This window comes from Muntiacus reevesi, chromosome 16 (assembly GCF_963930625.1).
Source record: "Muntiacus reevesi chromosome 16, mMunRee1.1, whole genome shotgun sequence".
NCBI lineage: Eukaryota > Metazoa > Chordata > Mammalia > Artiodactyla > Cervidae > Muntiacus > Muntiacus reevesi.
Window position 1 is genome coordinate 53,807,185 of NC_089264.1, and position 27,485 is coordinate 53,834,669.

General features: G+C 42.6%; 1 protein-coding gene across 8 annotated transcripts in view; it reads left to right on the top strand.

The window, feature by feature from the left end:
• TBC1D1 (TBC1 domain family member 1) overlaps positions 1 to 27,485 on the top strand; it is a 227,330-nt gene that overhangs the window by 111,297 nt on the left and 88,548 nt on the right. For 4 of the 8 annotated variants that reach the window (XM_065907585.1, XM_065907590.1, XM_065907591.1 and 1 more), the window contains 9 exons: positions 4,027 to 4,482; positions 6,395 to 6,484; positions 8,218 to 8,322; positions 8,834 to 8,966; positions 13,433 to 13,524; positions 19,254 to 19,364; positions 21,730 to 21,858; positions 23,244 to 23,330; positions 25,597 to 25,877. In XM_065907585.1, coding sequence (XP_065763657.1) covers positions 4,027 to 4,482; positions 6,395 to 6,484; positions 8,218 to 8,322; positions 8,834 to 8,966; positions 13,433 to 13,524; positions 19,254 to 19,364; positions 21,730 to 21,858; positions 23,244 to 23,330; positions 25,597 to 25,877 — 1,484 coding nt within the window. The remainder of the gene's footprint in view (positions 1 to 4,026; positions 4,483 to 6,394; positions 6,485 to 8,217; positions 8,323 to 8,833; positions 8,967 to 13,432; positions 13,525 to 19,253; positions 19,365 to 21,729; positions 21,859 to 23,243; positions 23,331 to 25,596; positions 25,878 to 27,485) is intronic. The other 4 variants (XM_065907587.1, XM_065907592.1, XM_065907586.1 and 1 more) reach the window with 3 other exon arrangements.

Here is a 27,485-nt window from a genome sequence, read left to right on the forward strand (position 1 = left end):
CCTGTGTTGTACAGTACATTCTTGAGTCCATCTTATGCCCATTAGTTTATACCTCATTCTCTCCTGCCTTTATTACTCCTTTCCCCACGCCTCACTGGTAACCACTAGTTTGTTCTCTGTATTTGTGGATCTACTTGGGGTTTTTTTTTGTTGTTTTTTGTTTTTTTAAAATATTTACTAGTTTTGTGTGTGTGTGCTCAGTCGTGTCTGACTCTTGCGACCCTATGGACACAGCCTGCCAGACTCCTCTGTTTCTGTGGGATTCTCTAGGCAAGAATACTGGAGTGGGTTGCTGTTCCCTCCTCCAGGGGATCTTCTCCACCCAGGGATTGAACCGGGTCTCCTGCATTGCAGGATTCTTTACCAACTGAGCCACCAGGGAATCCCCATTTTATTAAACTTCACATAAAATTGATATCACACACATATAATTGATTTCTCTGTTTTACTTCACTTAGCATAATGCCCTCCAAGTCCATCCATGTTACTGCAAATAGAAAACGTTTGTTCTTTTTTATGGCTGAGTGATATTCCATTATATATATATGTATTTGTATTAATATGATTATACATATAATTATTCTAGTTCTGTGAAAAATGTTATTAGTAGTTTGATAGGGATTGAATTGCATCTGTAGATTGCCTTGGGTAGTATAATCACTTTAACTATATTGATGCTTCCAGTCCAGTAACATAGTATATCTTTCCATCTGTCTGCATTATCTTCAGTTTCTTTCATCAGTGTCTTAAAGTTTATGGAGTACAGGTTTTTTGCCACCTTAGGTATGCATATTTCTCGGTATTGTTTTTTTTTTTTTTTTTTGATTCAATAGTAAATGGAATTGTTTCCTTAATTTCTTTTTCTGATATTTTGTTGTTAGTGTTTAGAGATGCAACAGATTTCTGTGTATTAATTTTGTAACCTGAAACTTTATGGATTTCTACTAGAGCATTAATGAGCTCTAGTAGTTTTCTAGTAGCATCTTTAGGATTTTCTATGTATGGTATCATGTCATCTGCAAACAGTGACAGTTTTCTTCTTTTCCAGTTTGGATTCCTTTTTATTTTGTTTTTCTTTGCTTGCTTTGGCTAGGACTTCTAAAACTATGTTGAATGAAAGTGGTGAGAGTGGGTATCCTTATCTTGTTCCTGATCTTAGAGTGAATACTTTCAGCTTTTCACTGTTGTGTATGACGTTAGCTGTGGGTTTGTCGTATACCTTCGTTTTTCAAAAAGCAGTACCCAGGTCTGTTCTGGTAAAGAGAACTAAACTATAAAAGTTTTGCAAAATTAGACATAAATGGGGGCTTCCCTTGTGGCTCAGCTGGTAAAGAATCTGCCTGCAACGCAGGACACCTGGGTTTGATCCCTGGTTTGGGAAGATCCCCTGGAGAAGTGAAAGGCTGCCCACTCCAGTATTCTGGCGTAGAAGTTCCAAGGACTGTATAGTCAATGGGGTCACAAAGAGTTGGAGACGACTGACTTTCACTTCACTTCACTTTAGACATAAGTGGAGCCCACTTTTTATTTAGTCTCTTCGTATACCTGAATGACTTACAGAAATGTTTTTAAAATGTTGGATTTTAAATTGTTTACAATTTATTGTTGAAACTGTGTTTGGTAATATGCCTTCAAATATTTTGAAATTGTTATATTCTTGTTAGGATCCCTGAGATTTTTCTAAGCCCAGTTATCTCCTTTACACCCATATTCACACAGCTTACCAGCTCAAGGAGAGTGAGGCACTGGTTTTTGACTAAAGCATTATCTTTTGAAGAATCTGATTAAAGGATAGGAAAAAGATTGGTGGCTGGGAAAAGGACCACAGCACAACTCTGCCTGCGTAGGACCGATGTACTCTTTAGCCTCTTCTGACCTTGTGAAGAGACGGAAAAAGCAAGTTCTCTAATCTGTGTCTTACTTGTGTTTGTACTTTATTACCGAGTCACCATAAATTCATATGACTTCACACATTTTCTCTCCCCTTTGATATGTAATGAAAGACACCATTACTCACTTCAGATGCAGTGGGAAGACCCAGCATATAGAAATGTCGGGTATTGTAAGAAGCCTCAGAAGACTGAGTAAGCTTTGAATTTCCTGTTCAGAGAGTGGGGTTAGTAATTAGGAAGATTCATATGACTCCTGATAAAATAATTTTACCCATTTGCTTAGAAAAGCACCTTTTAGTTGCATAAACTGTTTTTCTTTTTTGAAAAAGTCATTATTCTTTATGCTCACAGAAACAACTTTTACCTGAAAAATCTTTTAAGAATCCCCCCCCCTCCACCAAGAGAGAAAAACTGAAGCTGTTTTTGCCAAGGTCCTGTAGTGACTGTTTGGCAAACGTGTGAATGAAATCTAGACTTTCTACTTCGTTCTTCTTTCTGTCCTTTTATATTTATGAATAGCTTTTAGGCCTTGGCAAGATGTGTGATTATTTATATGTAGAGGAATGAGCCACAGCCCAAGCTGTGCAATACTCAGATCATGTGGATGCTTGATGTTGAAATTCTGGCTTCCTTAGTGTCATTTAGGTCTTATGCTTTAGGAATTAATTTTTTAAAATATAAAATATGTCTAAAGATGTTTTGACTTTTTGTATGATAAAGTACCTTGAAAGGATATATCTTAATCTTTTCAGCAGAGATTGTCTTTAAGGTGTGCATGATATGAAATCACAGAGAAAAGTCTTTTGAGTTGGGTCTTTGCGGATTATGTTATGAACACAGAATATAAGTTTTTTCAGATCTACTGAAACCACCTCCCTTTACTATATATATTGATCTTTGACCTAACCTGAAAAGGGTTTGGTTTTCTTTTCCTTCTGTAATGTTGTTAAAAAGACAATGGGCCTGTGGGTATTGGGTGTTCAATTGAATTTTCCTAGAAAGCGAAAAGGAAAAAAATGGCTTTGGGTGTTATTTAATAGGTCATATCAAAAGCTATGCCCTTCCTTATGAAAATGCATTCACGCCTGTCTTGTGTTAGTGCTGTGGCCGTATGTCTTCCAGATGATTGGACACGTGCTTATTCATTCTGTGGAGGACTGGTCTCTTTCTGTGGCTTCTTTGAAGGATCTTGTCAGAAGCTAATGATGAGAGGGTGTAGCATTGGCCTGGCAATAGTACTTGAGACTCTCTTGTTCATTCTCTTGATCATGACTACATTGGGAACCAAAGGCTTCAGAAGTTCAGTGGAAAGAAGCCACCCTGTGTTGCCTTGATAGTGATACTGTCATGGTTGCTTAGTCCTTGATTAAAACCTGCTAGCTCTGTAGTCAACACTGTTCAACTATTAGGGAATATAAAACAGGAATAAATTATCAGTTGTCATTAGAGAAAGTAATGATGTTATGATTAGAAGAAAGGTTGTGTAAGGTAATTTCAGTCTTGTTATCCTCATCCTGTCATTTATTTTGAAATAAATCTCAAGATTTATTTTGAAAGATGTACTGCCATGAAATCTAGAATAACTGCATACTGTTTTGGTTACAGACCTCTTGAAGGGAGAGTGACAGCTTCTCGGAGAGGACGTTTGGCTCTGGAGTGGGGGGACCAGCCTGGGTTTAACTTGGTGTGAGTGTGGACTCATTTCTTAAGCTTGCAGGCACATGAATCCCCTAGCATATCCCCGACCTGTAAGGGATGCTTAATAAATACTGCTGTCCTCTCTGAAAGTCGTGCCTTTCCCTCTCCTGGCCCGGGACTCTGTGGGCTTCTCCTTTGGCCCCGTGTGATGAAACATGCAGTGCATGAGTGGCTCCGGTGGATGCGGGCTTAGTCACTCAGTCCTGTCCGACTCTTTGCCACCCCACGTGTGTGTGTAGCCCGCCAGGCTCCTCTGTCTATGGGATTCTCCAGGCAAGAATGCTGGAGTGGGTTGCCACGCCCTCCACCAGAGGGTCTTCCCAACCCAGGGATCGAACCGGGTCTCGTGCATCACAGGCGGATTCCTTTCCAGCTGAGCCACCAGGGAAGCCCATCCACAGCAGGTTCCAAATGACATTCCTTCCTTTCCCGGCAGGTGCCTGAGATCATCAGCTCCATCCGGCAGGCTGGGAAGATCGCCCGCCAGGAGGAGTTCCGCTGCCCTTCGGAGTTCGATGACACCTTCGCCAAGAAGTTCGAGGTGCTGTTCTGCGGCCGCGTGGCCGTGGCGCACAGGAAGGCCCCGCCCGCCCTGATCGACGAGTGCATCGAGGGCTTCAGTCACGTGAGCGGCGGCTCCTCCCCGGATCACTTCCGGTCTGCGCTGCAGCCGCCGGGGGATGGGGAGCGGGGCCCGCGGCCCATGCGCAAGTCCTTCTCGCAGCCCGGGCTGCGCTCCTTGGCCTTCCGAAGGGAGTTTCAGGATGCGGGCCTGCGGAGTAGTAGTTTCTTCGGCTCTTTTGAGGAGAGCGACATCGAGAACCACCTGATTAGTGGACACAATATTGTGCAGCCGACAGATATTGAGGAAAATCGAACTATGCTCTTCACGGTAAAATACTATCAAGCTTCCCGCGCATCCCCAATCTGGTCTGTGTGTTCAAAAGAAAATCTGCTTAGTCGAGCAAAGATTATCTGTGAATTGCTTTTGGATTTATGTGTGAATCCGTATATTTTTATTCTGAATAATTCTTTTGTCTGGATAGAATCCTTATTTAGTCCCCATTAGCTTTGGGAATCATCGGGGGGTAACAAACAGAATTTATCTTACATCCTGTTTGATTTTTATCCCCCTCCCACACAGTGGGGAAGACATCTTTTCAATGTGAAACAATCAATTAATGTGTGTAAAAGAGGTTCCCAAAGGGTTTTTTTTTTTTTGAAACCATATTTCAAGTAATATATTTAAGCAAAATATTTTGGAAAATACCCCTTCTTTATTATTTTTATTAATTTGTAAAACTACTTACACTTTGTTACCTGGGTAATTGGGGATAACATGATATTTGAAATTGATACCCAAACTACAATATTAGTTTAGCCAGCTGCTTACTCTTTCCTAGAAATGATTTGATAAACTGACAGTGAGCCAAATGCCAGGAAAGGCACGGGCAGGAGGCTGTCCCTGGCAGTTGAGGCTCCTGGGTTCCAGGCTGATCGCGGCTGTTCTGGAAAGGTTGCTATCCTGGGAGTCCTCTGGGTCTGAGCTGATGGGACTCAGCTGGCTCCCTAGTGAGCTGGCCTCTGCAATATGGTAAACAGATTGTTCTCAGCCTCCTCTGTCCCTTCTTTGGCCTAAGGCTGACTGAGAGTCTAGAAAGAGAGCAAGGTGTGCTTAAATGTAACATTTCTGTGCCTATCTCAGGGCCAAGTGATGAGGACGCTGGCTGTGTAGACATACAGGTTCAAGATCAAGATGGAGTGTCAGAGGGCCAATTTCTTCCTCTTTTCATGGTTGACCTAGTATACTGAAAAGAGTGCTACGTTGGCAGTCAGACTGGTGTTGTAATGTGTGATCTGTATTTTAAAAAAAAAACAAACCACCAAAACCTCTTGGTGTCATTGGGAAAGCTGCTTAGAGCACGAATTTTCAAGTACTTATTGTGTAAGTGCTGTATACAGGGCCCCTTGCAACATGCTAGACTAGACATACAGTAATGAACAGGACAGGCATGATCTCTGCGCACGGGAAATTTAGATTCCAGTGAGAGACCGACAGCTGACTGTAGGAGTAATTGTCTCAGTAAAACCGTGATAAATGCGGCAAGGAGAAGTAAAGGATGCTGTGAGGGCTTCTGGGGAAGCAGGGCTTCCGAAGGCAGTGATTTTCACTGAGCAGAGATGTCACTGTGGCCAGCGGGAGGAGCATCCCGGGTCCGCGGAGCAGCAGGGAAGGGAGGGAAGCTGCACAGTTAATGTGTGGTTATTGCGACACAGTCCTCTGCGCTAACGGAGATCGTTAGGCTGACCCTCGTCTGTAAGACAATGTTACTCTTAACTCTTAGGAAGTCAGGTGAGCAGGAGTGAGTACCTAACACACTATGTACTCGACAGATGGTAGATTTTTAACAATAATTTAAGACTTTTCTGATCATTAGAGAGTGTCCTGGAAATTTTAAAACAGAAGCTCCTGTATCCTTGGAGATTCACTTATGCAGAGACCTCTCTTTTTACAAAGGGGAGCTGTGGGAACCTGAGGCTTTGGGACTCACTCTGGGGTATTTGGTCCTTTCGCCTCAAGGCTGCTGCCTGATGGCAGTGAACGCAGACGGTTGTCTGCTGCCCGAAGCCTGTAGAATGGAGCGTGGCCTGGAGTGGCCGTCTGCATGATCCAGTCACTGTTCAGTAGGAGCTTGAGCCATTGATTCCGTATTTTCCTCGGTCATGAAATGAGAAAGTTTGTGTAATAAATCTGAATTCGGTGTTCATGCAAAGCTTGTTTCACTCTTTCTTTGTCTTTTAAGATTGGTCAATCTGAAGTTTACCTCATCAGTCCTGACACCAAAAAAATAGCGTTGCAGAAAAATTTTAAGGAGATATCCTTTTGCTCTCAGGTAAATGGACATGGGTTATCAGCTCAACTGCAGTTGAATTTTTTAATGAATTATTTTACTGTCTGTCATTCAACCGAAGTGGCTAAGGGCACAAGATGTATGCTAAGTGCTGGGTTTGTGATCTTGCATTTCCTTTTGTATATTAAGGCAAAATATAATTTTGAAGTTAAAAATTTTGCTTTTAGCAACCATAACTTACTGGAGAAAGTAGGTCTCCTTTTCCTTTTTTCCCAGTCATTGGTAGTAGTGGTCCATAGCTATGATTTCCAGGTGTATGTGCATGTATGTGTGTCTATATGCATATTCATATATACATTCATACACACTAATGTATTTTTTAAAGTACTTATTTTTACTTTATAAAAATTCATGACTTTTGGGATACCAAGATAATTATCTCTTCTTCCTTAAAATATAATAAATAATGACTACCTTTGAGGGTGTTTTCCTTAGAGTACAGTGTCTACTTGAGTTCTTTCCTGAAAATCTCCTGGGTGTGTTTCATAGAGAGATTTGGAGAATCTGTCAGTTATAATGAGCTATGACAACTTTACTCAGAATCTTCCTAGCAAAAATGTGTTACTATTTGGGTAGTTTTTGAAAGTTTGAAATCATTTTCTCATTTTCATCTTCTCAAAATTAATAAGATATAATGAAACTCTGTTGATTTATAATGTGATCTGTGTAATGATTCAGTAGGGAATTTTTCCCCCCAAAGGTGAAAACAACGTTCATGCATAAAACTGACTAGAGAACCATTTACAAAGAAAATGTTTTTTCCAAATCATATTCTCCTTTGGAGTAACCTCTTGCTTATGCTTAACTGGCCGTTGGAGAACATTGATGGCAATGCCAGGATGTGTCAGTGATTGCTCGTTTAATGGGAAATATTTGACCTGAAAGTGAGATTCTCCATAGACATTTTATCTTGATTTGCTTGTATTTCTATTGAAATGGTAATATTAAATATTTGCTTTTTCATATGGTAGTTTTATTATTTCCTAAATGATGTTTACAAGTTTACATGATCACCTGCCCTTCAGGCTGTCAACACTGCATGCTGGTGCTTTCAGAAGATGCTGTAGGTTAATATTTATGGATGATGTCTTATCTGTATTAAGGTGGTTCTTAGCTGATACTTTCAAAACAAGTGCACATATTAACATTTATTAAAAAGAGCTCTTAGGAAACTGTGGTACAGCTTTGGCCTTAATATCTTATGTTTGAAAGTATCTCTGTTCTTTGCGTGTATAACTTTTGACTCATTCTTCCTACCAGTTTACTTCAGGATTTACTTCTTTGTTATTTTAGGAGTACCAATATTTTAAATCCTTTCCTTTAATTTTTGTGTCTACGTGTGTTTGCTTGTATGTGTGTACAGTTGTGTTTCTTTGTTAATCTCTCATCTAGTTATTCGTTATTCCTTAAATACCTAAGAAAAGTTCTCATTTTTCTGTGTCAGCTTTTCTCCACTTCCTCTCACTACTAAAATGAGGATAAAGGCTCTGGTTTTCAGATTCTGCTTCTCTTATTGTGGGGATGGTCAGAGGAGTAACATTTGAGTAGAACTTCATATTTGAGAGATGTTTTTAAATATTTAAAACATCTGAGATAATAGGAGTTTCGTAGAGTCCTTTAAACCTGTGCTGTGTGGGTCTCCAGCTGCACGTGTGGCAGTGATGCCTCCTCTGGGTACTGCTGACCGTTCTTCCTCTCGTCCCTGCCTTCCCCAGGGTATTAGACATGTGGACCACTTTGGGTTCATCTGCCGGGAGTCTTCCGGAGGCGGAGGCTTTCATTTCGTCTGTTATGTGTTTCAGTGCGCAAACGAAGCTCTGGTAAGTGAGAAGGAGCTCTTCTTTCCTTGAAATCTCATCTACAGGGGATGTCAGCCTCACTGATTTCTTTACATAGCAAAACTATATGGCCTCGCTGACAGATTATTCGGTTTTAATTATACTTTTGTGACTAATAACCAGCTGATATACACTTGAGACATACTTGGGTGCACATTTTCAATGCTCATCATGCTTAAAGGCCTGCTCACGTTCACCCTCTGCTTTAGCATCTTTCAAAGGTCATTTTGGACTTTTGATCAGAAGAGTTGGTTTTCCTTCAGTATTTAATTTGCATCTAGTTTTTACCTTATCTCCTTGAAAAGCTTTGAGCATTTGTAGTGTTTCTAGACTATGTATAATCCTAGTGGTTCGTAACGATTATGATCCATTAACCTGTGGCTAACAGCCCAGAAGAACCTTCAGTGCGGGGTCTTCCCACCGCGTCCTGAAATCTCCGCCCGATCACTTTAAACGGACTGTCTGCCCTCTGTGGTGTCTCCCCTTTGGTCAGGTGGATGAGATCATGATGACCCTGAAGCAGGCCTTCACGGTGGCCGCTCTGCAGCAGACAGCGAAGGCGCCGGCCCAGCTGTGCGACGGCTGCCCCCTGCAGGGCCTGCACAAGCTCTGCGAGCGGATCGAGGGTGAGCTGGGGCGGGCGGGGCGGGCAGGCGTCCAGGGACCTGGGCAGATTCGTTGGAAGGTTCTGTCCCACGGAGGCTGATGTTAGTTACAGGAGTCGTGGAGGGGTGTTTTCTGTACATCAGCTGCTACCATCTCCCCTCGAGGGGCCCTGAGGAGGGTGGAGGAGTTAGGGGAGCAGAGGGCACAGGACCAGCTGTGCTGTTAATTATGGTGGGTGAGTGTTCAGTTGGCCGCCATGGAGGGGTCTAGTAAGAGGAGAGGTGAGGATTACCACTGAGTCAGCCGATTACACGGCTTCCCTGCTGGCTCAATGCAGGAAGCCCAGGTTTGATCCCTGGGTAGGGAAGATCCCCTGGAGAAATCTTGCCTGGGAAATCCCATGGACAGAGGAGCCTGGTGGGCTCCATTCCGTGGGGTCACAAAGAGTTGGAAACGCAGAGAGTCCATTACAAGGTCAACGATAGCTTCTTCCAGAGCAGGTTTAATGGCCAGAGGGCAGGTTGCAGTTGAGGAGCCAGTGAGAAAGAGCGCAGGAAGTGTTGCTCCGAGTTTTTCTAGGAATTTGGCTTGGGGAGAAACTGCAGTAAATGTTATGATTTCCATGTTTAAGATACGCCTGGCACTCTACTGTTTTCTTTAACATGTATTATCATCCATTTAATCCTCACCACTTTGTGGAAGGAAAAGGGATTACTGCACATTTGAGGGATAAGCAGACCTACTTTCTGGGGCTTGGGGATGATAACCATCCTGAGGGATGTGAAGTGGTATCTGATTTCCCTTTTTAAAGACAAACTGACATCATCTTAAAGCCTGGTCGACTACAGTCCGTGGGGTCGCAAAGAGTCGGACATGACTGAGCGACTTCATTTCACTTCACTTAGGTCTTCAAAGGTTCATTTGCTGGCATTCCAGTGCTGTTTAAAATGGATCAAAATGATTAACATTTTCAACCGTGTTTTCCTAGTTGTTCCTCTTTGCTGACATGATGCAAAATGTATCTGGGAACAAGAAAAGTTGTGCTTTAACAAGAGATCCCATCTGAGAGCATCACTGGTTCTTTCCTTAGTGGTTGTCAAGATAAGGCAAACGATGATGGCAGCGTCCCCTGTGAGTTTGTAAAGAAGGCTGCAGTGACTTCGGCCATGAAGATAAAGCAGACTCTGACCTGCAGGAGCTGGAAGGGTTCCAGGGTTCCACTTGACAAATCTTTCTTTGATCTGGCTTAGCTTTCAGAGAGCTATACCTGAAAAGTTTAATTATGGTAGGGATTTTCCTGCTGTAGTTTCGGAGTTATCATTTAATTCATCTTTTTACTGGATAAGATCCAAGCAAAGCAGAAAGCTATGCTAATGTAAAAACATCCATTAGCTAGCACATTTAGAAGACTGGTGAGGGTACCTTTTGCCTACATGTTGGGAAGCATTTCTAAAGCATCGGCAGCACATTATTAGAGCCGTCCTTAGTAAGGGCGATACTGATTATTTTATGGACATTTAGTTTCAGGTTCTCACATTTTGCTAGATTGCATCCCTACCCAGGGATCCAACCCGGGTCTCCCCGCATTGCAGGCAGATTCTTTACCATCTACCAGGGAATCCCCAAGTAGAATGAAATCATTTATTAAAGCTCATTGTATGTACCCATAACAGTGGTTCTAATAGGAAGTTATGATCTGGCCAAGAACATCATAAAGAGTGGAGAGGAACAGTGACATGGCCACAAAACGAAAGACTGAAAGACTGTTTTCTTAATCAATTGATGTAGTTAATGTGCTCTGGAATCCATAAAGTAGAATAAATAAACTGTACTTGTGGGTGCCGTTGGACACTTAAAACACGTGAGAGGAGCAGCTGTGCAGATTCTGTGTTTGGACTCTCTACGACTGCTAGAATTTCTAGAGCATTTTGCTTATTTTAAAGTTTAGAGGAGCATTTTGGGAATTCTTGGAATAAATTACATTTTCACTAAAAAGAAAAAGTTGAACTGAGGTTTCCTTTTGCTCTCCAAGTAAATTTGCCTTCAGCAAAGCAAAACTATTCATCAGCGCTCCCTTTAATAAGAGCCTTTTCTGGCGGCCAGCATGAAAGCAGATTGACTTGCTGCCCTTCTTGCCTGCTGCCTTCTTGCTGCAGAAACCCCCAGGAGCGGCTGAAAATATTGAGAAACCCCACGGAGGGTGCACAGTGGAGAGCAGGCATGGGGCCTGGAGGACCAGCTTTGATTTGAGATGGGGCAGAAAGGACCTAATGAACTGAGAGCTCTTGAAGACAAGGCTAGAACTGTCTAAGGATCTCTGCATACCCACTGAATATGACGAGTAGACTGTATTGTATGATTTCACCTGAGATTGTTAGAAGTATGTATAATGAGTCTAACTCTTCTTGAGGTTTCTCTCCATATGTGAATGTTTCATCAAACAGTACAAGGGTGTCCACGAGAAGATGCTTGGAGGGTATCATTGACATCCAGGTGCAGGCAGGATTTTTATTTAGTGACCTCTGAGTGCTAATTTTGCTCGTAAATGTAAACACTGTTTTGATTCAGCCTGTAAGCAGTTAGTGCAGTGAAGGCATCGCTGTTTCCCTGGCTGGAATGACCTGACAGCTTGCCAGAGGAGTAGCGGAATGACCCGTGCTCTGACAGATCGAGCGGTCCTTTCTGCACCTTTAATCACCTCTCTTTTAACCTGAAGAATAGTTGACTTCCAATATTATTAGTGTCTGTGTGCGACATGGTGATTCAGTGTTTTTACATCTTCTGCACCACACAGTGTCATCGTAACATTGTTGACTGCATCCCCTTTGCCATATATCACTTCCCTGTGACTTCTTCATTTTACCACTGGTAGTTTAATCCGCTGGTACATCTTAGTTCCCTTCACTTATTTTGCCTTCCCCTCCTCGCCTCTGCCCTGCAGCCACTGGCTCGTTCTTGCTAGGTCTATCTGTGTCTTGTTACATTGTGTTTTAGACTTCACATATAAGTGAGAATCCGCCCTGCTTGTCTTTCCCGCCCTGACTTCTTTCACCGAGCAGTTCACTTTGGTGTGAGGTCGCTGGTGTCAGGTGACCTGACCGTGTGTGGGTAATGGGAGGCGGTGGAGAGTTCTGGAGTGGTCTCTGGAGGCAGATCAGCGTGGGTCAGATTCTCACTCTGTCCCTTACACTGGACAGAATGTTTGACCTGATTGTGCCTCAGTTTCTTCACCTGTGGACCTGGGATTACTGTATGTGGCGCCCACTTCCAGGATTGTGTTAAGGGTTAGATGAGATTGTGCGGTGTTCCGTAAATGGCACAGCAGTCGTTAAAAAAAATACTGGCTTTTATTCTTATGGTGGCCTTTTAGGGTTTTCTTGGCCAAAAAAAAAAAGATGGTGGAGGAGTACCTCTGGAAGGACTTGGAGAAGCTGCAGTGGTTTGAGCCGGGGCAGTGGCCTCGCCACAGCTTGCTGCGAGAGGCGGGGAGTGCTGGCTCTGGGACAGGCCTGGCTGCTAACTGGCCTCCTGGCCTGTCAATCGCCTGGCTTCTCTGGACCTCAGCAAACTCATCTGTAAAACAGAAGCTGATTTCCAAGTCCCTGTTCTTGATTTCTGAGATGCCCCGTCTGGTCATCCTCATGATGTAGATGAATCTGGCCCAGAGCCTGGCCCAGCAGCTCGCCCTCAGGAGGAGATGGGGTGGCGAGTGGATAGGGACAGGACTGCCCTGAAAGTCATCGCTGCAGTTTTTTTTCCATGATAGGTGGGCAAATCCTTTCATCCAGACTCAGTGTCTGATCATCCTCGGCCCCAGGGCTCAGAGCAGGGTCTGAGCCATATGTGTGTGGAGAAGGAGCTTTCTGAAATACCAGATTCTGATGGGCACTAAAATGGCAGCTTTATTTCAGTGACTTTCCCTCAGAATCCTCTGTAATGTTAATTATGTGGTCATAAGACTATTAATAAGCATGTGGTGGTGAAAGGAAAGTTGTTGGCCACACGAATCACTTTTATGTGAAAGAGCCTAGCCTGCAGGAGAATGCAACTTTCAGACGGGGCAGGAGTGGTTTTCCCTTAAGGGCGATTGTCTAGTTTACATATAAACACTCAGGAGGTTTTATCATTTCCTGAGGACGGTGTTCCAGTGTGTTGGTCTTTGGGAGTCTTGTGAGCTCTCTGGGTCTCAGTTTTCCTAACTGTAAAATGGGGCTAAGCAAGTCCTCTTCATCAGGTTGTTCTAGTATAAGATGAAATGATACAAACCTGACATTCAAGTTGGCGTCTAGCGCACGAGGGCTCAGTCAAAAACTGTTCCTTGTCAGTGTCGTCATCACTGACCTTATCATTGATTGGAATTTCCATAAAGCCTCTGATGCCTGAAGAGGGAGGGAGAGCATGTGAGAGAGTGAGTGAGTGGAAGGTGCTGACCCTACATCGGAACTGTCTCTGCTGTGTTCTCAGCTCTCTCTTTTCTCCTTAATAGGAATGAATTCTTCCAAAACCAAACTAGAACTCCAGAAGCACCTGACAACATTAACTAATCAGGAGCAAGCAACTATTTTCGAGGAGGTTCAGGTACAGTACTGGTTTTTAATTTCCAGAAAGGGGGAAAAAAAAAAAAGGCAGCTTCTCTGTGGAATGTTATCATAAAAAATAGCAAAGCAGACCTGTCGGAGCCCTGAGGAAGTGGACCTGAGTTCCTCTTGGTTTGAGCTTTAACAGCCTTGGGACAAGGGGCAAGTTCAGTATTGCAGACTCCTGTCAGAACTTGGCTTCCATGTGAAAGCTGCTAAACCAGGGGAGCGCTCTATAAGGAATGAGAGGAAGGAAGTGATCAAGTAGAAGGAGCCTCAGCCTGGGAGACAGAGGACCCTGGACTTTGGTCCCTGAGTACTGCTCTCCCCAGAGACTTCTGCCAGCTCCGTTCCACTCAGGATTTCAGACCTCTATGTGGGAGTCTTAAGGATATAACATTTTGTACATGAAGTTGAACATAAGTTTCCCTCCTGTTTTTCTTTTTCAGTTTTGAAAATACATTTAAATGTTGCCTACACTATATAGTATTTCAAATCTAGACATAAAAACAAAATACAGGACAAAACCCAAGCTCATTGGTTTCCTGCTTTAACCCTGGAAACTCGCTGTCATCCTCGCGTTTAGATGCACGTATCTCGGGAGACCACGCTCTGCGTGCTGGCATACCCGTAGTCCGTTCATTATGAATCTTCGATTAGCTCATCAAAAATGTCACATCTGCTTTTGCAAAGGGACGTTTTCCGTGGTTTCGTGGCACTTTTTCTCGGGAGGCGATCACAGCAGAACAAAGCTTAAGTCTCTTGTGAGGAGGAGAGTGGCAAGGGCTTTGCGCATAGAGGAGTCTTCAAACAAAGCAAGAAGGCCAGTAAGTCTAGGTTGTCAGTTTTCTCTTCCTCCTCACTGGGGAAGAGGCTACAGACAGGACCCATGATCTGTTTTCTGTTAAGAGTGAGAAATTGAAGAATTGTCTTTTTCTTTTTAATCACATGTTCTCAGTTCTCCTTTCCTTGGTCTTCTGCAGTAGAATTAGAGTTTGAATTTTATAAATAGCTTAGAATGTTATTTTCACAATTATCAGTTGCTTTTAAAGTTTCTTGTGTTTTCTGACTTGAGACACTACTTAATTTTCTTAAAGGATCTTTAGAGTTCTAAGTACACAGTACTCTCAGACAGACTTAATGTGGTTGGTACTTAGAATTCTTAAATAGATGGACAATTTGCTTCTGATTGTTAATGCATCTGTGATGGGAGCTGGGGCCTTTTTCATCTGATGTTGGCTTATTTGTTGTAGTGCCATCAAGTCTCTTTAGCAAGCACAGAAGATTCATTCCTTCCCTAATGGGACTTTGCTTTCTTTTTCATTTAGACAGCACTGTGTAACTTTCCCCCAAACAGTGTGGTGAGTCAGGGAAGGTAACACCCCAGATATTCTTCTGCAGCAGTGACGCGTTCCTGATGGATGTGATTCTGAGGTTCTCTTTGATCCATGTGAGTTAGAGACACTCCAATCTATTACAACAAAGAAACTTTAGAGAAAATCAGTGACAGGTGTTTGCTTTAAAAAACTCATTCAGTTAATATACTGGGATCCCTATATGTTGTTGTAGCAGGCTCTGTAATTTTTTGATTAAAGACCAAAAAGAAGTCATATTGTTCATTGGGTTTGAACAACCAGCTTGTACTCTGTCCTTCATCCTTGTGGGTGTAGCTCTTCTTTGAATAATACACACTTAACATGGATCTCATCTTCTGACGGCTTGTTAATAGTCTTGTTATTTCCTCAATGACTGTTCTCGTTTTTTATAAAATATTATATAAACCAAGTCACTAGTTTCTTTTTAGGTTGTAGTGCCTGCTAATGCATTTGAAAATCATGCATTTTGAATGGATTATAAGGAAAAAGTGGCTTTGAAGTGTCATGAGACCTCTTATAAATAGAATGGTTAATATTTTTCCTTTCTGTCTTTCCTGGAGAACAGACATTCTCCTGAAGTTCCTGAACAACAGAAGTTGTTTCTGCGGAATTCTCCAAGGGCAAGTTTTTATAAAACAAATGTAATTTCTATTGAAATAATTGTACTTAAAGCATACACTGGGCTTCCCTGGTGACTCAGATGGTAAGGAAGCTGCCTGCAGTGTGGGAGACCTGGATTCAGTCCCTGGGTTGAGAAGATCCCGTGGAGGAAGGCATGGCAACCCACTCCAGTACGCTTGCCTGGAGGATCTATGGGTGGAGGAGCCTGGTGGGTTACAGTCCACGGGGCCGCAAAGAGCTGGACACGACTGAGCGACCAAGCACAAAGCTTACATATTCACTGTTTTTGTAAGTAAGTGTTTCATGGGGGAAAATAGTGCCACCCAAATGGAACCACAAAGGAAAAGAAATTAATTACTGTGCAGATGATGCTGAGGTTTATCACTGCTGCCAACAAGCTGGCTTTGACTCTGAGCTCTGAGCGGAGGCCTTGATGCCAGAGGGCATGTGCGTGTGCTAACCCTTCTCTGAGAGAACTCCTGACACTGCAGAGCCACTTTTTTTATTTATGACCTTTTTGAAATGTGCGGTTTCCAAGCACGTCTAAGTGGACATGTGAGAAGCCTCCCTGCTGGCGGGATCTGGCTCTGTCCCCCGCTGGCCGAGTGTGCTGAGTCCACGTCGGTTGTCCTGGGGAGAAACTGCTTTCCAGCTGAGTAGGGCTAGTAAAGAAAATGTCTCAGAAGTCACATTCTCTCCATCTGATTGAGTGCATTTCAAGGAAAGACTTAATACTCAACCGAGTGGGTAAACCAAGCAGGTGTATACTCAATGAATGTTGATAATGAATTAAATAACATGACATGACTTTACAAGTTAAAGATTAATAGCTAGAGGAGCTTTTTTCCCCCCTCTTGAACAGAATATATAGGAACTTAGTTGGATTTTTCCACGGTTTTAAAATGATTTGTACAAGATTTCATTATAATTTTTTAAAGCGATGTCATTGTCCAACTAAGCATTTTAAGTAGACTCCTCAGAAGACCATAGACCTTCTTAGCATGCTGGTATTTGTAGACAGTGTTGGAAACTGACTCTCATATTGCTTTTATAACTGGTTTATAGCCCCACACTTCATAGAAAGGAGGTTAAGAAACATAACAAAATTGGCTTTGTTACTTTTAACAGGCAATTGTTTTGTATTGTTCTTTCTTAAGAAATGAACTAATGATAGGAAAGCATACTAATCAGTGGTGTGTAGTTCAATGAAGTAAACTTTTTTTGAGGTATAGTTGATGTATAATGTTACGTAAGTTTCAGGTATACAATGTAGTGATGCACAATTTTTAAAGGTTTATAGATATTACATACATAATGCCTACATATATAAGTAATATATATATTATATATAATTATGCTGTGTTTTTAATGGTTTATAGTTATTATATACAATATATAATTATATATGCTATATAATTATATTTTCTACATAATATATAATATATAGTATATCAGTTTTAAAGGTTTATAGTTATTATATATAATAAATATATTTAACAGCTTTGTAGTTATTATAAAATTTTGACTGTTGGATTTGTATAAGATGAACACCCCTTGCAGCAACACGCAGGTTAGGAAATAGAGCATCTCCAGCCTCAGAACCCCACCTTGGTCCTGCCTCAGGTAACCGGCATCCTGATTCTTGACCTGACTCCATAGGTTAACTTTGAATAATGCAAAACGATATTATTATCCAACTTGATTCCCCATTAGTTTCCTTAGACCTGTCTCTCTGACTCAGGAATGTTTATGAGATTCAGTCACCTTCAGGAAATAATGATTCTCCCCTCTGGAGAATGGTGACGTTCCTGGGAGGCAGTCAAGACACTTCGCTCAATGGAAGGGTAGCCCGTAGTCGTGTTTCGGTTATTTTAAGGAAGCGTTTATTTCTTGACCTTGGGTGGCCCCGCAGACGTGGCCTTCTCAGCCTCCCTGTCTCTCCCCTGTGACGTGGGACGAGCTCCGTGACGCGTTGTCTGGCCAGCGGCTGTGGGAGTAGGTTGTGCTTGGTTTAGACTCATTTCTGTCCATTCCAGTACTTTCTTTCACATATATGTCGAGGAAAAGAGAATGTACCAATGATGCTCCTCTCTTACTGCTGCATTCTTGGGCCGTTTTGATATTGGAACTTATCGATTGTGAAGGATTTCTCCAAGAAAATATACAGATTTTTTTGTGAGAGTACCCAAAAGTTTCACTGAAGATTAGGAAAGGAAAGAGTGGGTCAGCTCTCAGGTACCTGCTCAGAGGCTTCGTAATTCGCGTCTGCTTCTCTTTCTTGCAGGTTTTTTTAAAATAGACTTATTTTTTAGAGTAGTTTTACAGAAAAAGTGGGTGGAAATACAGAGTTCCCAAGAAACTTCTCATGCCCCTCCCCCTCCTCAAGCCAGCTTTTCCTCTTAGTGTCTTGTCTCCGTGTGGTTCCTTTACTGCGGTTGAGCCTGTCTTGACATGGTGACTGAAGTCTGTAGTTTACTTCAGGGTTAATGCTTCTGATCATTTCCTACCATTTCCTTGAGTAGCAGGAACAGCTTATTTAAAATGATCTTTGCTTTTAAGGGAGGGAATGTTAGAAGGTCTGGGTTAGGTGTTACCTCTGCTCTCTGAATCTATGACACAGAAGGTAAACTTGTTCCTTAGCTGGGCTGCTGAGAACAGCCTGGATTCAGCCTCAGATGCTTGTGTAGTTGATCTGTTTATTATACACCCAGACTTGGTTTTAAAGGGCAAGCTAGAGGCTTGGGGTAGGGAGGGAGAAGAACCAGCGCAGTGGAAAACTGTCATTATATATATATACATAAAAAAGAGTATATTTCTCAAGTTTATGAACTGCAAGCTTTGTGTGTCTCCAGAGTAATTCAGTTTTGTTTGCTTCATATTCAGGTAAATAATTGAATACATTAACTTAGATGGTCTTCTAAACATGAACTCTGGTATTTCAAGTCCAAAGAGGCTGGGAGCTGGAGGAGACCTTGGAGTGTATTGCGTGCATAATCTTCATTTGGTTGTTTTGTTTTGTTTTGTTTTTTTGCTTCTAATTTTTTTTTTTCCCCATGGTAAAAACAGAAAAAGAGACACAGATGTACAGACAGAGAGGCTGAGCGTAAATGAGTTGCCTCTGATCCTCTTCCGGGCGACACCTTGAACCTACATGACCTCATTTCTAGTTCAGTGTGCTTTGCCACTAACTTGCCTGAAAAATAGAAGGAATGCAGAGAATTTTTAAAATACGAGAAAAAAAAAATTGAGTCTGTGCCGTGAAATTTTGTGTGCAAGTGTATGCCTTTTGGGGCTCCCACAGAATGCTTCCTGACGAACATGTTTGATATGTGAAAGGAGCCATGACCCTGGATCAGTTGCTGTTTTCCTTCCTAGTTCCCTAAGCGTAAGAGTTTATAAATGTGCAGGCATCATGGCTCTTGTCCTTTTCTGATGTTTCCAAGAGTATTTATTAAATATTTTGACTGCGCCTCTATCTGATGTGAAATGTTTATTTTAGGTGTAAGGACGTCAGAGGTCAGAAGCCCAATCTGGCCCACTGGCTTCACGGTCTTTGTAAAAGTTATCTTCACTTTTAGGATCATTGGTGCCCCCTAGTGCGATGATTGGGTAAAAGCACTAGTCGATGGTGGAAGCCGAGCATTTTCAAATGGATGGTTTAGCAGTCTTGGTGACAATTAAAAATTAATGTAAAAAAAAATTAATGTGAAATATTCGTTTTTTTAACCTTAAGAAATTGAGACCAAGAAATGAGCAACGAGAGAATGAATTGATTATTTCTTTCCTGAGATGTTTATATGAAGAGAAGCAAAAAGCTCACATCCATATTGGGGAGATAAGACAGGTATGGCATTTTCCCTCTTTGTCTAATTTCACCAGGACCCTCTGTGGAACAGAGTCTTGAGGGTCTTCTGAAGCTTTGAAACCTCTTTTCCTCTCTGCAGTTTATTTTCACTTGTTACACGTGCAGGGAAATCTGGGAATGTTTAGAGTGTGCTTGGAAAAGGTGAGGCCGATTTCTGTGCCCTTGTGGCGGGGGCAGAGTGGTTGCTCTGACGGGGGACTAGAGTAGGGCGTCGAGTGAATGCTGCCGCCTGGATGAGCTCCTTGAGCTGCAAGGAGCCAGGCCCTGTCACCTCACCTTTCTCCCTGATGAAATGAGAGTGACATTGTACAGCTTCTTTCACAGTTACACGAAGTGCCTGGAAATTCTTTGCACTAAAAATGCAGTGTGGATGTGAGATAGCATTACTGATAAGTCGCATACGGCATTAGCCTGGTTTATATGCTGCCCAGATACAGAGCTTCTGTTTTACTTAGCATACTGGGGGTGTGGAGTTGGGAAAAAAATTACAAGGATATTTTTGATATTCATCCTTGTTACTGCATAAATCAGTAAGTAGTATGTTCCGTTTTATTCCATTGCGTCAGCAGCATCAAAAGGATGGACACCAAAGTTAATTTTAGACTCTGGTTATTGTCAACAGGCTGCTGTTAGATACTCTGTGACACCACTGGATGGTGTGTTCTGAGCTGAGAACTTCATCCTAGCTTCAGAATTTCAACCTTGGCTCCAAATGTTCATGCTTAGAGTTCACCCCTCAGTCTTGGCAAAGGCAGTGTGGGGACTACAGTGCAATTCACTCTGGAGCCCCACACTAGACGCTTGTCCAAAAACCAGCATCAGCTTCAAAGAAACTTCTGGACGCTTAGTTTAAAATAGACAAGGACTGTGTTATTTTCTATATGTGAACTATTTTCTAAAGATTGTATTTTCAGATTGCATTTGAATTATGGTGATAGACATAGAAAAGAGCCTTTTTAGACGATAGAGGAGACTAGAAGAAACATTGAGTTAAGTATACAGAGATTCTTATGGTTTGGTTTATAAAAAGAAAACCACAGTGTAGTTTTTCTTCTGTCTCTGAAGGATCTTCTTGGTAGGATACTACCAATCTTTTAGCAAGTATTTTATGTATCAAAATTATTCAAAATGCTTCTCCTTTGTGAAAACTTTGGTTGAAAGCAAGTCTTCAACTTCTTAGTAGTGAACTGGTATTGAGTCAAAAGCATGCCCCTGTGGGTTCTTTCTGGATAATTTCCTTAGCTCTAGAGACTGGGTTGAGCCTGAATAGGCTCTAATTCTTTGTAAATGATTGCACAGGACCAAACTGCGGCTAATAACACACTCACCCAGGGTATATAATTTTTTGAGTGAATGCCAGAGCCTGTGCTCATCATTGTTCTTCTCAGCACCTGCAAAATGTTAACTTTGCCAAAGCTCGAGGTGGTATGAAGGCATTTAAGGTATTAATCTGCACACTTTTGTGTATACTTGAAATATATAACAACAAAAGATAGTTGGTGTTTAGAGTAATGGAGGATGTGGTTGTGTGTTTTTCTAACAAAATCATCATCTAGCAGGAAGCATTCAGGTAAGAATCCATAGAAGAAACAGTTTAATCTAGAGAGTTTTATTTTTTTTTTAAGCATAGCTCTAATAACTAACACTAAATTTTATTTTGTGGTTGACAAACTTTTATGCTGTCATTTCATGTTCTGGTGAGAGGCTGGGTTGCAGAGGACAGTGAGTAATGAGATGATGGAAACCACAGGCTCGAGGAAAAAGAACCCTGTGGAAGGGGATGAAGAGATTATTGTAGGCAGGATGAATTCTTTAGTTGATTAGATTTATTTTGTCTCACTCTCTGAAACATCCCCAAAAGTAAGTTGTTACTTTAATTTGAAAAGGTAATCATAGTTACCTTTGTACTGGAAGCTATGTCCATTGTTTTACATGCTTTACCTGTTTTAATCTCATAACAAAGTCCTATGATTAGATCTTGAGGTTGGTTTCAATTTACAGAAGAGGAAATTGTGGCTCAGAGAAAATAATTTGCACAAGGCCATAGCTAGTGAATGACATGTCTCTGATCCAACTGCGGAGCCTGAGGTCTAAACTCTTTGTGAACTGATTGGTTTCTAAGCACTTTTCCTTGTTTTGTTTGGAGTGGGTAGTGCAACTCTTTGAGGCAAAGTTATTTCCCAGACTTGTAGTCATGTCACCAAGGAGCAGATGAAGTCAGAAAGAAGATGACTTAGGATCAAAAAGACGCATCCTAGAAATTTTTTCAGTTCTTTAAAAAGGAAGGAAAGAAGGAGAGAAGGAAGACCTAAGTGGCTTAACTTTCCATTGTTTCACTTTTTAGACGTCACAGATTGCAGCAGAGAATATTGGAAGCGAATTACCATCAAGTGCCACTCGATTTAGGCTAGATATGCTGAAAAACAAAGCGAAGAGGTCTTTAACAGAATCTTTAGAAAGTATTTTGTCCCGGGTAAGTGACATAATTCCTCCTAATTTCACTTAAATCCCTTTTTGAGGGAGCATGGAATTCAGTTCTTTGCTTTCATTCCATCAGTGTTCATCACAGAGTACAGAAGGGTAAAGCCTTGTTCGTGTCTTCTCAGTGTTAGAAAAATGTTATCTACCCTTAAAATTCAGTTTATAACTTAAGGTTAAAAAAATTCTCTACTCTTTTGTATTACATTCAATAGAATTTTTGTCTCCAGGAATGTTATTTGTTGGCCAGTCTCTCTAAAATGCATGGATTAGATACACCGAGGTGTGGGTTCTGTTCTCCCTATCGTCACTAGGTACAGTTTAAAAATCGTCTTTGTTATAGCTGCAGTTGTTATGTGTCTGGAACTGTTTATAGCAGGATCTGCAAACCATGGCCCTTGGGTCAAATGCCACTCACCTCCTGGTTGGTTTTTTTCTTTTTTCTTTTGCTGGGATCTTAGTTCCCCAGCCAGGAATCGAACCTGAGCCCCGCTACATTGTAAGTGCAGACTCTTAACCGCTGGACCACTGGGAAGTCCCCTGCTTCCTGCTTTTGTAAATAAACTTTTATTGCAACACAGCTGCCTATTGTCTCAGGATACTTTTCTGCGGAGTTGAGTCGTTGCCGTGGATACCACATGGTCCACAAAGCCTAAGAGGTTACTAATCTGGCACTTTACAGGAAAAATTTGTGACTGGGAGCTCTACAGAAAAAGCATATGTGCCGATCTGGGAGTTCTTTAACAAATGACTGCCCTCTTCCCCACCCTGCCAGCATGAGTGTAAATACCTTGATGGCCCTTCTAAGAAATCAAAGTTCTCTTTTCTCTCAAAAGTTTCACACCTTTCTGGAACTTGCAATATCTTCTTATGGTTCTCTTTTATTTCATGAACCACTCCAATTGAAACTTTTTTTTGTTAAATTTTATTTTGTGCAAAGATGTTTCTGAGAATTTTACAGCACCCTTAGAGATCATTAAAAGCGGTTCATTTACAAAACTGGAATTGGAGTGGGCCTGCCTTTGAGCGCTCCCAAACGGAGAGATTGTGGTTTGCGTGTCATAGGCTGGCAGTTCACCACGCTCTGTGACTCAGAGGAGAGTTGTTGAGTGTGCACACTCAGCGCTTGCTTTTCTTCGAGACGCACTGTCTCCTCTCCTGCCCATCATCCTGTCAAATGACTAATCTTCTGGGCGCTTTGGAATGTTTAGGTTGGTTTTAAAAAAAAAAAAGATATGTTGATTGTCTTAATGCACATATGTGCTAGCAGCATTTCTCAGATGCACTTTTCCTGAGCTTATTAAATAGACTGGGTTGCTTCTAGCAGATGTCTTTGCAAATGCCTCAGGAGTCATAACTTGACGGCTTTTCTTTCCGTAGGGTAATAAAGCCAGAGGCCTCCAGGAACACTCAGCCAGTTTGGATCTGGACAGCCCTGTGTCTAGCATGTTCAGTAACACCAGCAAAGTAAGCACATTTCTTCTCACATGACACCCTGAAGAAGCCAACACATGGGTCTTGCCCGTCCCCTCTACACAGGGCCTATCAGAAGGAACCAAAGAAGCCTCATAGCTGCCATCGTGAAACGTTTGGTGCTTCCAGACTTCATGATGCAGGTGGAGGGCTGGTCGTGCAGTTCTGCTCTGACAGACAAATTGTGCTGAGCAAAGCAGAGGGCTCTTCCAGAGCAAAGAGCCAAACACACAGGCCGTCAGTGGATTTCTTTCTTTAGAAGGTTTCCCAATGAAATCTAAATATTAAAAATAATTTCAATTGGGAAAACCTCAAACATGAGTTTGTGAGTTCTGAGAAGTATGCAGCTTAAATTCTTGTGTCCTTTAGCTGACTCTGTGATTATAATTAAGCACCACCGTTTTTATAAATAAGCCTCACCCTTCCATGTCTGCCACCAAGCGCAGCTTTGCGATGATAAGCAAGCCAACAGTTCTTTTTGGTGACAAATCTGTGTCTATGATGTCGTTGTTTTCATTTTTTGCCTTCTAAACACACAACCATATTTAAGCCTGGTTAGCTCACCTTTTTATCCACCAGCCAAGTGGATTTCGGGTTTTATGCTGGGGAGGGCAGAGAGCCCTGGAATGGGAAGAGGAGGAGTCGTTGTGGAGACCAGCCCCTTCCCACAGGAATCGAAGTTGCTCTGAGCTCCCCTTTGGGCATGTGGCTTTCCAAGTTTTTAGACCATAACAACATTGTGAAATGGTTCACAAACACACATACATACATGCTCACACATAAAATTTTACAAACCAATATTTACTGTAAACAGTGTATGATGCATATTGGTACTTTCTGTTGTTTTAAAAAGTTTATGGTAGACCGCTAAATTGATATCACTATGTTCTTTGAATATCCATTGGCCCTTTCAGGGGTAAGATGAAGCTAAGGGTTAGCTCTTTCACGTAATTTGAGGGATGTTAATGAGATTTGAGATGAATTGGTTTTCATGGTGGATTGTCCTAGACACATTTTTAAACCTTTAAAGAATCTCTGTAACTGTAGAGTTCTAAAGAATGAAAAATCTATGTTACATTTATAGTGATTAACATTTCATAAGGTATTGGGAATTAAGCTTTTTAAATCAAATTCCTGTAACATTAAGTGCTTTTAACCTCTCTCCTTAATAAACATAAATTCAATTTTTTAAAATTAAAATCCTTAATGCCTATTATCTAAGAGACATTCAGTTACAGGTCAGATGAACAGATGGAATTTAGATTCTCCATTCCACCATTCGATGCATTTTCTCTTTTCATGTTGACTTACTCATGCCTTCTAGCAATTTTAGTAGGGACAAGATGGTATACTTCTTATTTTGTACTTTTTGATTTGAGAAAAATATATCCCCCCTTCCCCCCTACCATTACCCCCTCGGCCACATCCTGGGCATGCAGTGCTAAGTGTGAGTGGTGATAGTTCTTTCCTTTGAAAAAGTATGCATCTGGAGAGCCTATGATATTAAAATATTGTTGTGAGTCCTAACAAATGTATGAGGACTCAGGAAATTCACTGAGTGCCTAATAAAATAATAACTTATATTTACATAACATTTTACAGTGGACAAGTACTTTTGGTTGTATTATCTTGCTTAATCCTAAAACCCAGTGAGATAAATTTTCACTGTACCCTTTCACAGATGAGGAAATTGAAGTGCAGGAAGAAGTTAAGTGATTTTCTCTGAATCATCTCAGTAAGTGCCTAGGGAGATATTTTCCATCTCTAAGAATAATGTAGGATGTAATTTTTAACACTCAAGATTACCCAGTTAAATCCAAACATTAGCTCAAATTTAGAGAGCCTTAAAATGTGGGTATCACATGTATGAACACCCTTGGCCAAGATAAAGAAGCTGACTTATTTAAGCAGTGCAGACAGGTTACACAGCACTCACTAGACTTGTTATAGGCAGTAGGGAAGAGTTTTGTTTTCTGCAAAGAGAACTATTTTGGCTTTGCTTAGGGCAGTTACTTGTTATAATTTGTTCTTCACACTTGCGCTTGGGCAGTTTCCTGTTTGTCCTGCACACTAGCATTTTGTCTCCGCCGAGGAGGCACTTAATGGGCCTTCATTGCCTTTTTTGGTGGCCTCTGGATGGCATTATGACCAGAAGAGGTGCCTACATATTGAAATGTTTTCCTGCCACTGGAATCAGAGATTTGTAAATGCCCCCAGTGCCGTGTGATGTGTCTGATGTGCTGTCTCTGTCTGCTACCAGGAGCCGTCTGGCTGTGAAAAGGAGGCCTTGTCCATCTCCGAGAGCTGCTTCAGGCTCCTGGGCTCCTCGGACGACCTGTCCAGTGACTCGGAGGGCCAGCCCACGGAGGAGCCAGGCCTGCTCTCACCCAAGCAGGGCTTCCGAAGGCGCGCCAACACCCTGAGTCACGTCCCCGTGGAATGCCAGGAGCCTCCACAGCTGGTGCGAGGGTCTCCAGGGGTCTTGCAAAGGAAACTTGTGAGGTATCACTCAGTGAGCACAGAGACGCCTCATGAGCGAAAGTAAGATTTGTTGAAAATGTAGATTTGTTGTGTGCATAGCTGGGGCATGTGTTACTGCCAGGTATGTGCGTCCCAGGCATATCTGTTGGGCGAAAAAGAGACCTGAGTCCAGTTTCACTCTTGGCTTAAAAAGAGAAAACTCAAATCAGTGACGTGTCCCTCTCACCTTCCTCCCTTGGGAGAGATGTAGTTGTAAGAGATACCCGTGACTTGTCCCAGTGCAGGGGCGGTGAGGAAGCAGGTAAGATGAGCAGAAAGGGCCCTTGAGATGCATTCTGGTCTGGAGGCAGCCCTGACCGGGAGCTCCCCCCTGGCCCGGAGGAGAGCAGCCGGCAGGAGATGCCCGATTGAGGGCGGGGGCCTGGGCCACAGTGATGTGGGGGCTCTGGCCCTGCTGTGTCCCCAGCCGGCAGAGCTACTTCACTTCACTGCAGGACACGATGGGATAGACAGGCTCTAAAATCACCTCCGACGTGAGAATTCTGGATTCTTCCAGTAACACTTACTGATTTTAATAAATTGGGCCATAGCGAGCTGTTGGAATGTCCTGCTTGCAGAGCCGGGTCAGCAGGACAGCAGCGGGAGTCCCACCTCCTTCAGGGGCCCCGTGGCAGTTAACGTGACCTCACGTGTCGGAGACCGTGGGTGCGCACGGGTGTCTGTAAAATCGCTTCAAAAACCTGAAACCTCTGGCCTTGTAAACGTGAAACAGGCCGCCCCTGTGTTCAGCCGCCGCCTGCCTCCGACCAGTGACAGCAGAAACCAGGACATGTCGTGTCTACACGGGGTGGGGCGGCGCTCTGATACGTTGCCGGTGGAGGAGGGCATGTGCTGGCAATCTCAGACGAGGCTATGGAGGCGTTCAGCTTCGTTTTCAGTTGGCTATTGAAAATAGTTATGTGGTTCTTTGGTCTTTGGCTGGATAACTGTGATCCCAAAGCGTGACCTGCTTCAGAAGCTAATACTCAATTCTGTGATGTTCTAGAGATAAATGTGCCGTGTGACCAACTGTGTTTAACTCCTTGCGACCTCATAGACTGTAGCCCGCCAGGCTTCTCTGTCCATGGAATTCTCCAGGCAAGAATACTGGAGGAGGTTCCCATTTTCTCCTCCAGGGGATCGTCCCAACCCAGGGATGGAACCTGCATCTCTGTCTCCTGCACTGCAGGATTCTTTACCCATAGAGCCATGACAAGCATAGTTTGAGGCTTTATGGGTTCTAATCATGTTTCTTAAAACCCTGTGGACACACTTCCTTTGTTCTGCCTCTCCACTGCGCTCCATCCCTCTTTCTCTGGCATTTCAGTGATGATGGAAACCCTCCTGTCTGGAGATTCCTAGTCCTCTTGCTACAGCCTGCTGTGTGACACAAGCCAGAGGTGGCAGGAAATTATAGAATCCCAGACCATCCGTTTCCCTTCTCCCCTAAGAGCGCAGCTTCCTGGAGGGTCGTGTTGGTGTGGACGGTGAGGGGACGCGGGACTGTCCTCCCCACCTCCCTGCAGCTTGTCTCTTCTGCTCTGCGTGACCCCGCATGACCTCTCTGCTCACTTATGCACAGGAAATGAGACTTTCACATTCAAGGCAGCTTATTGTTCATGTTGAAGA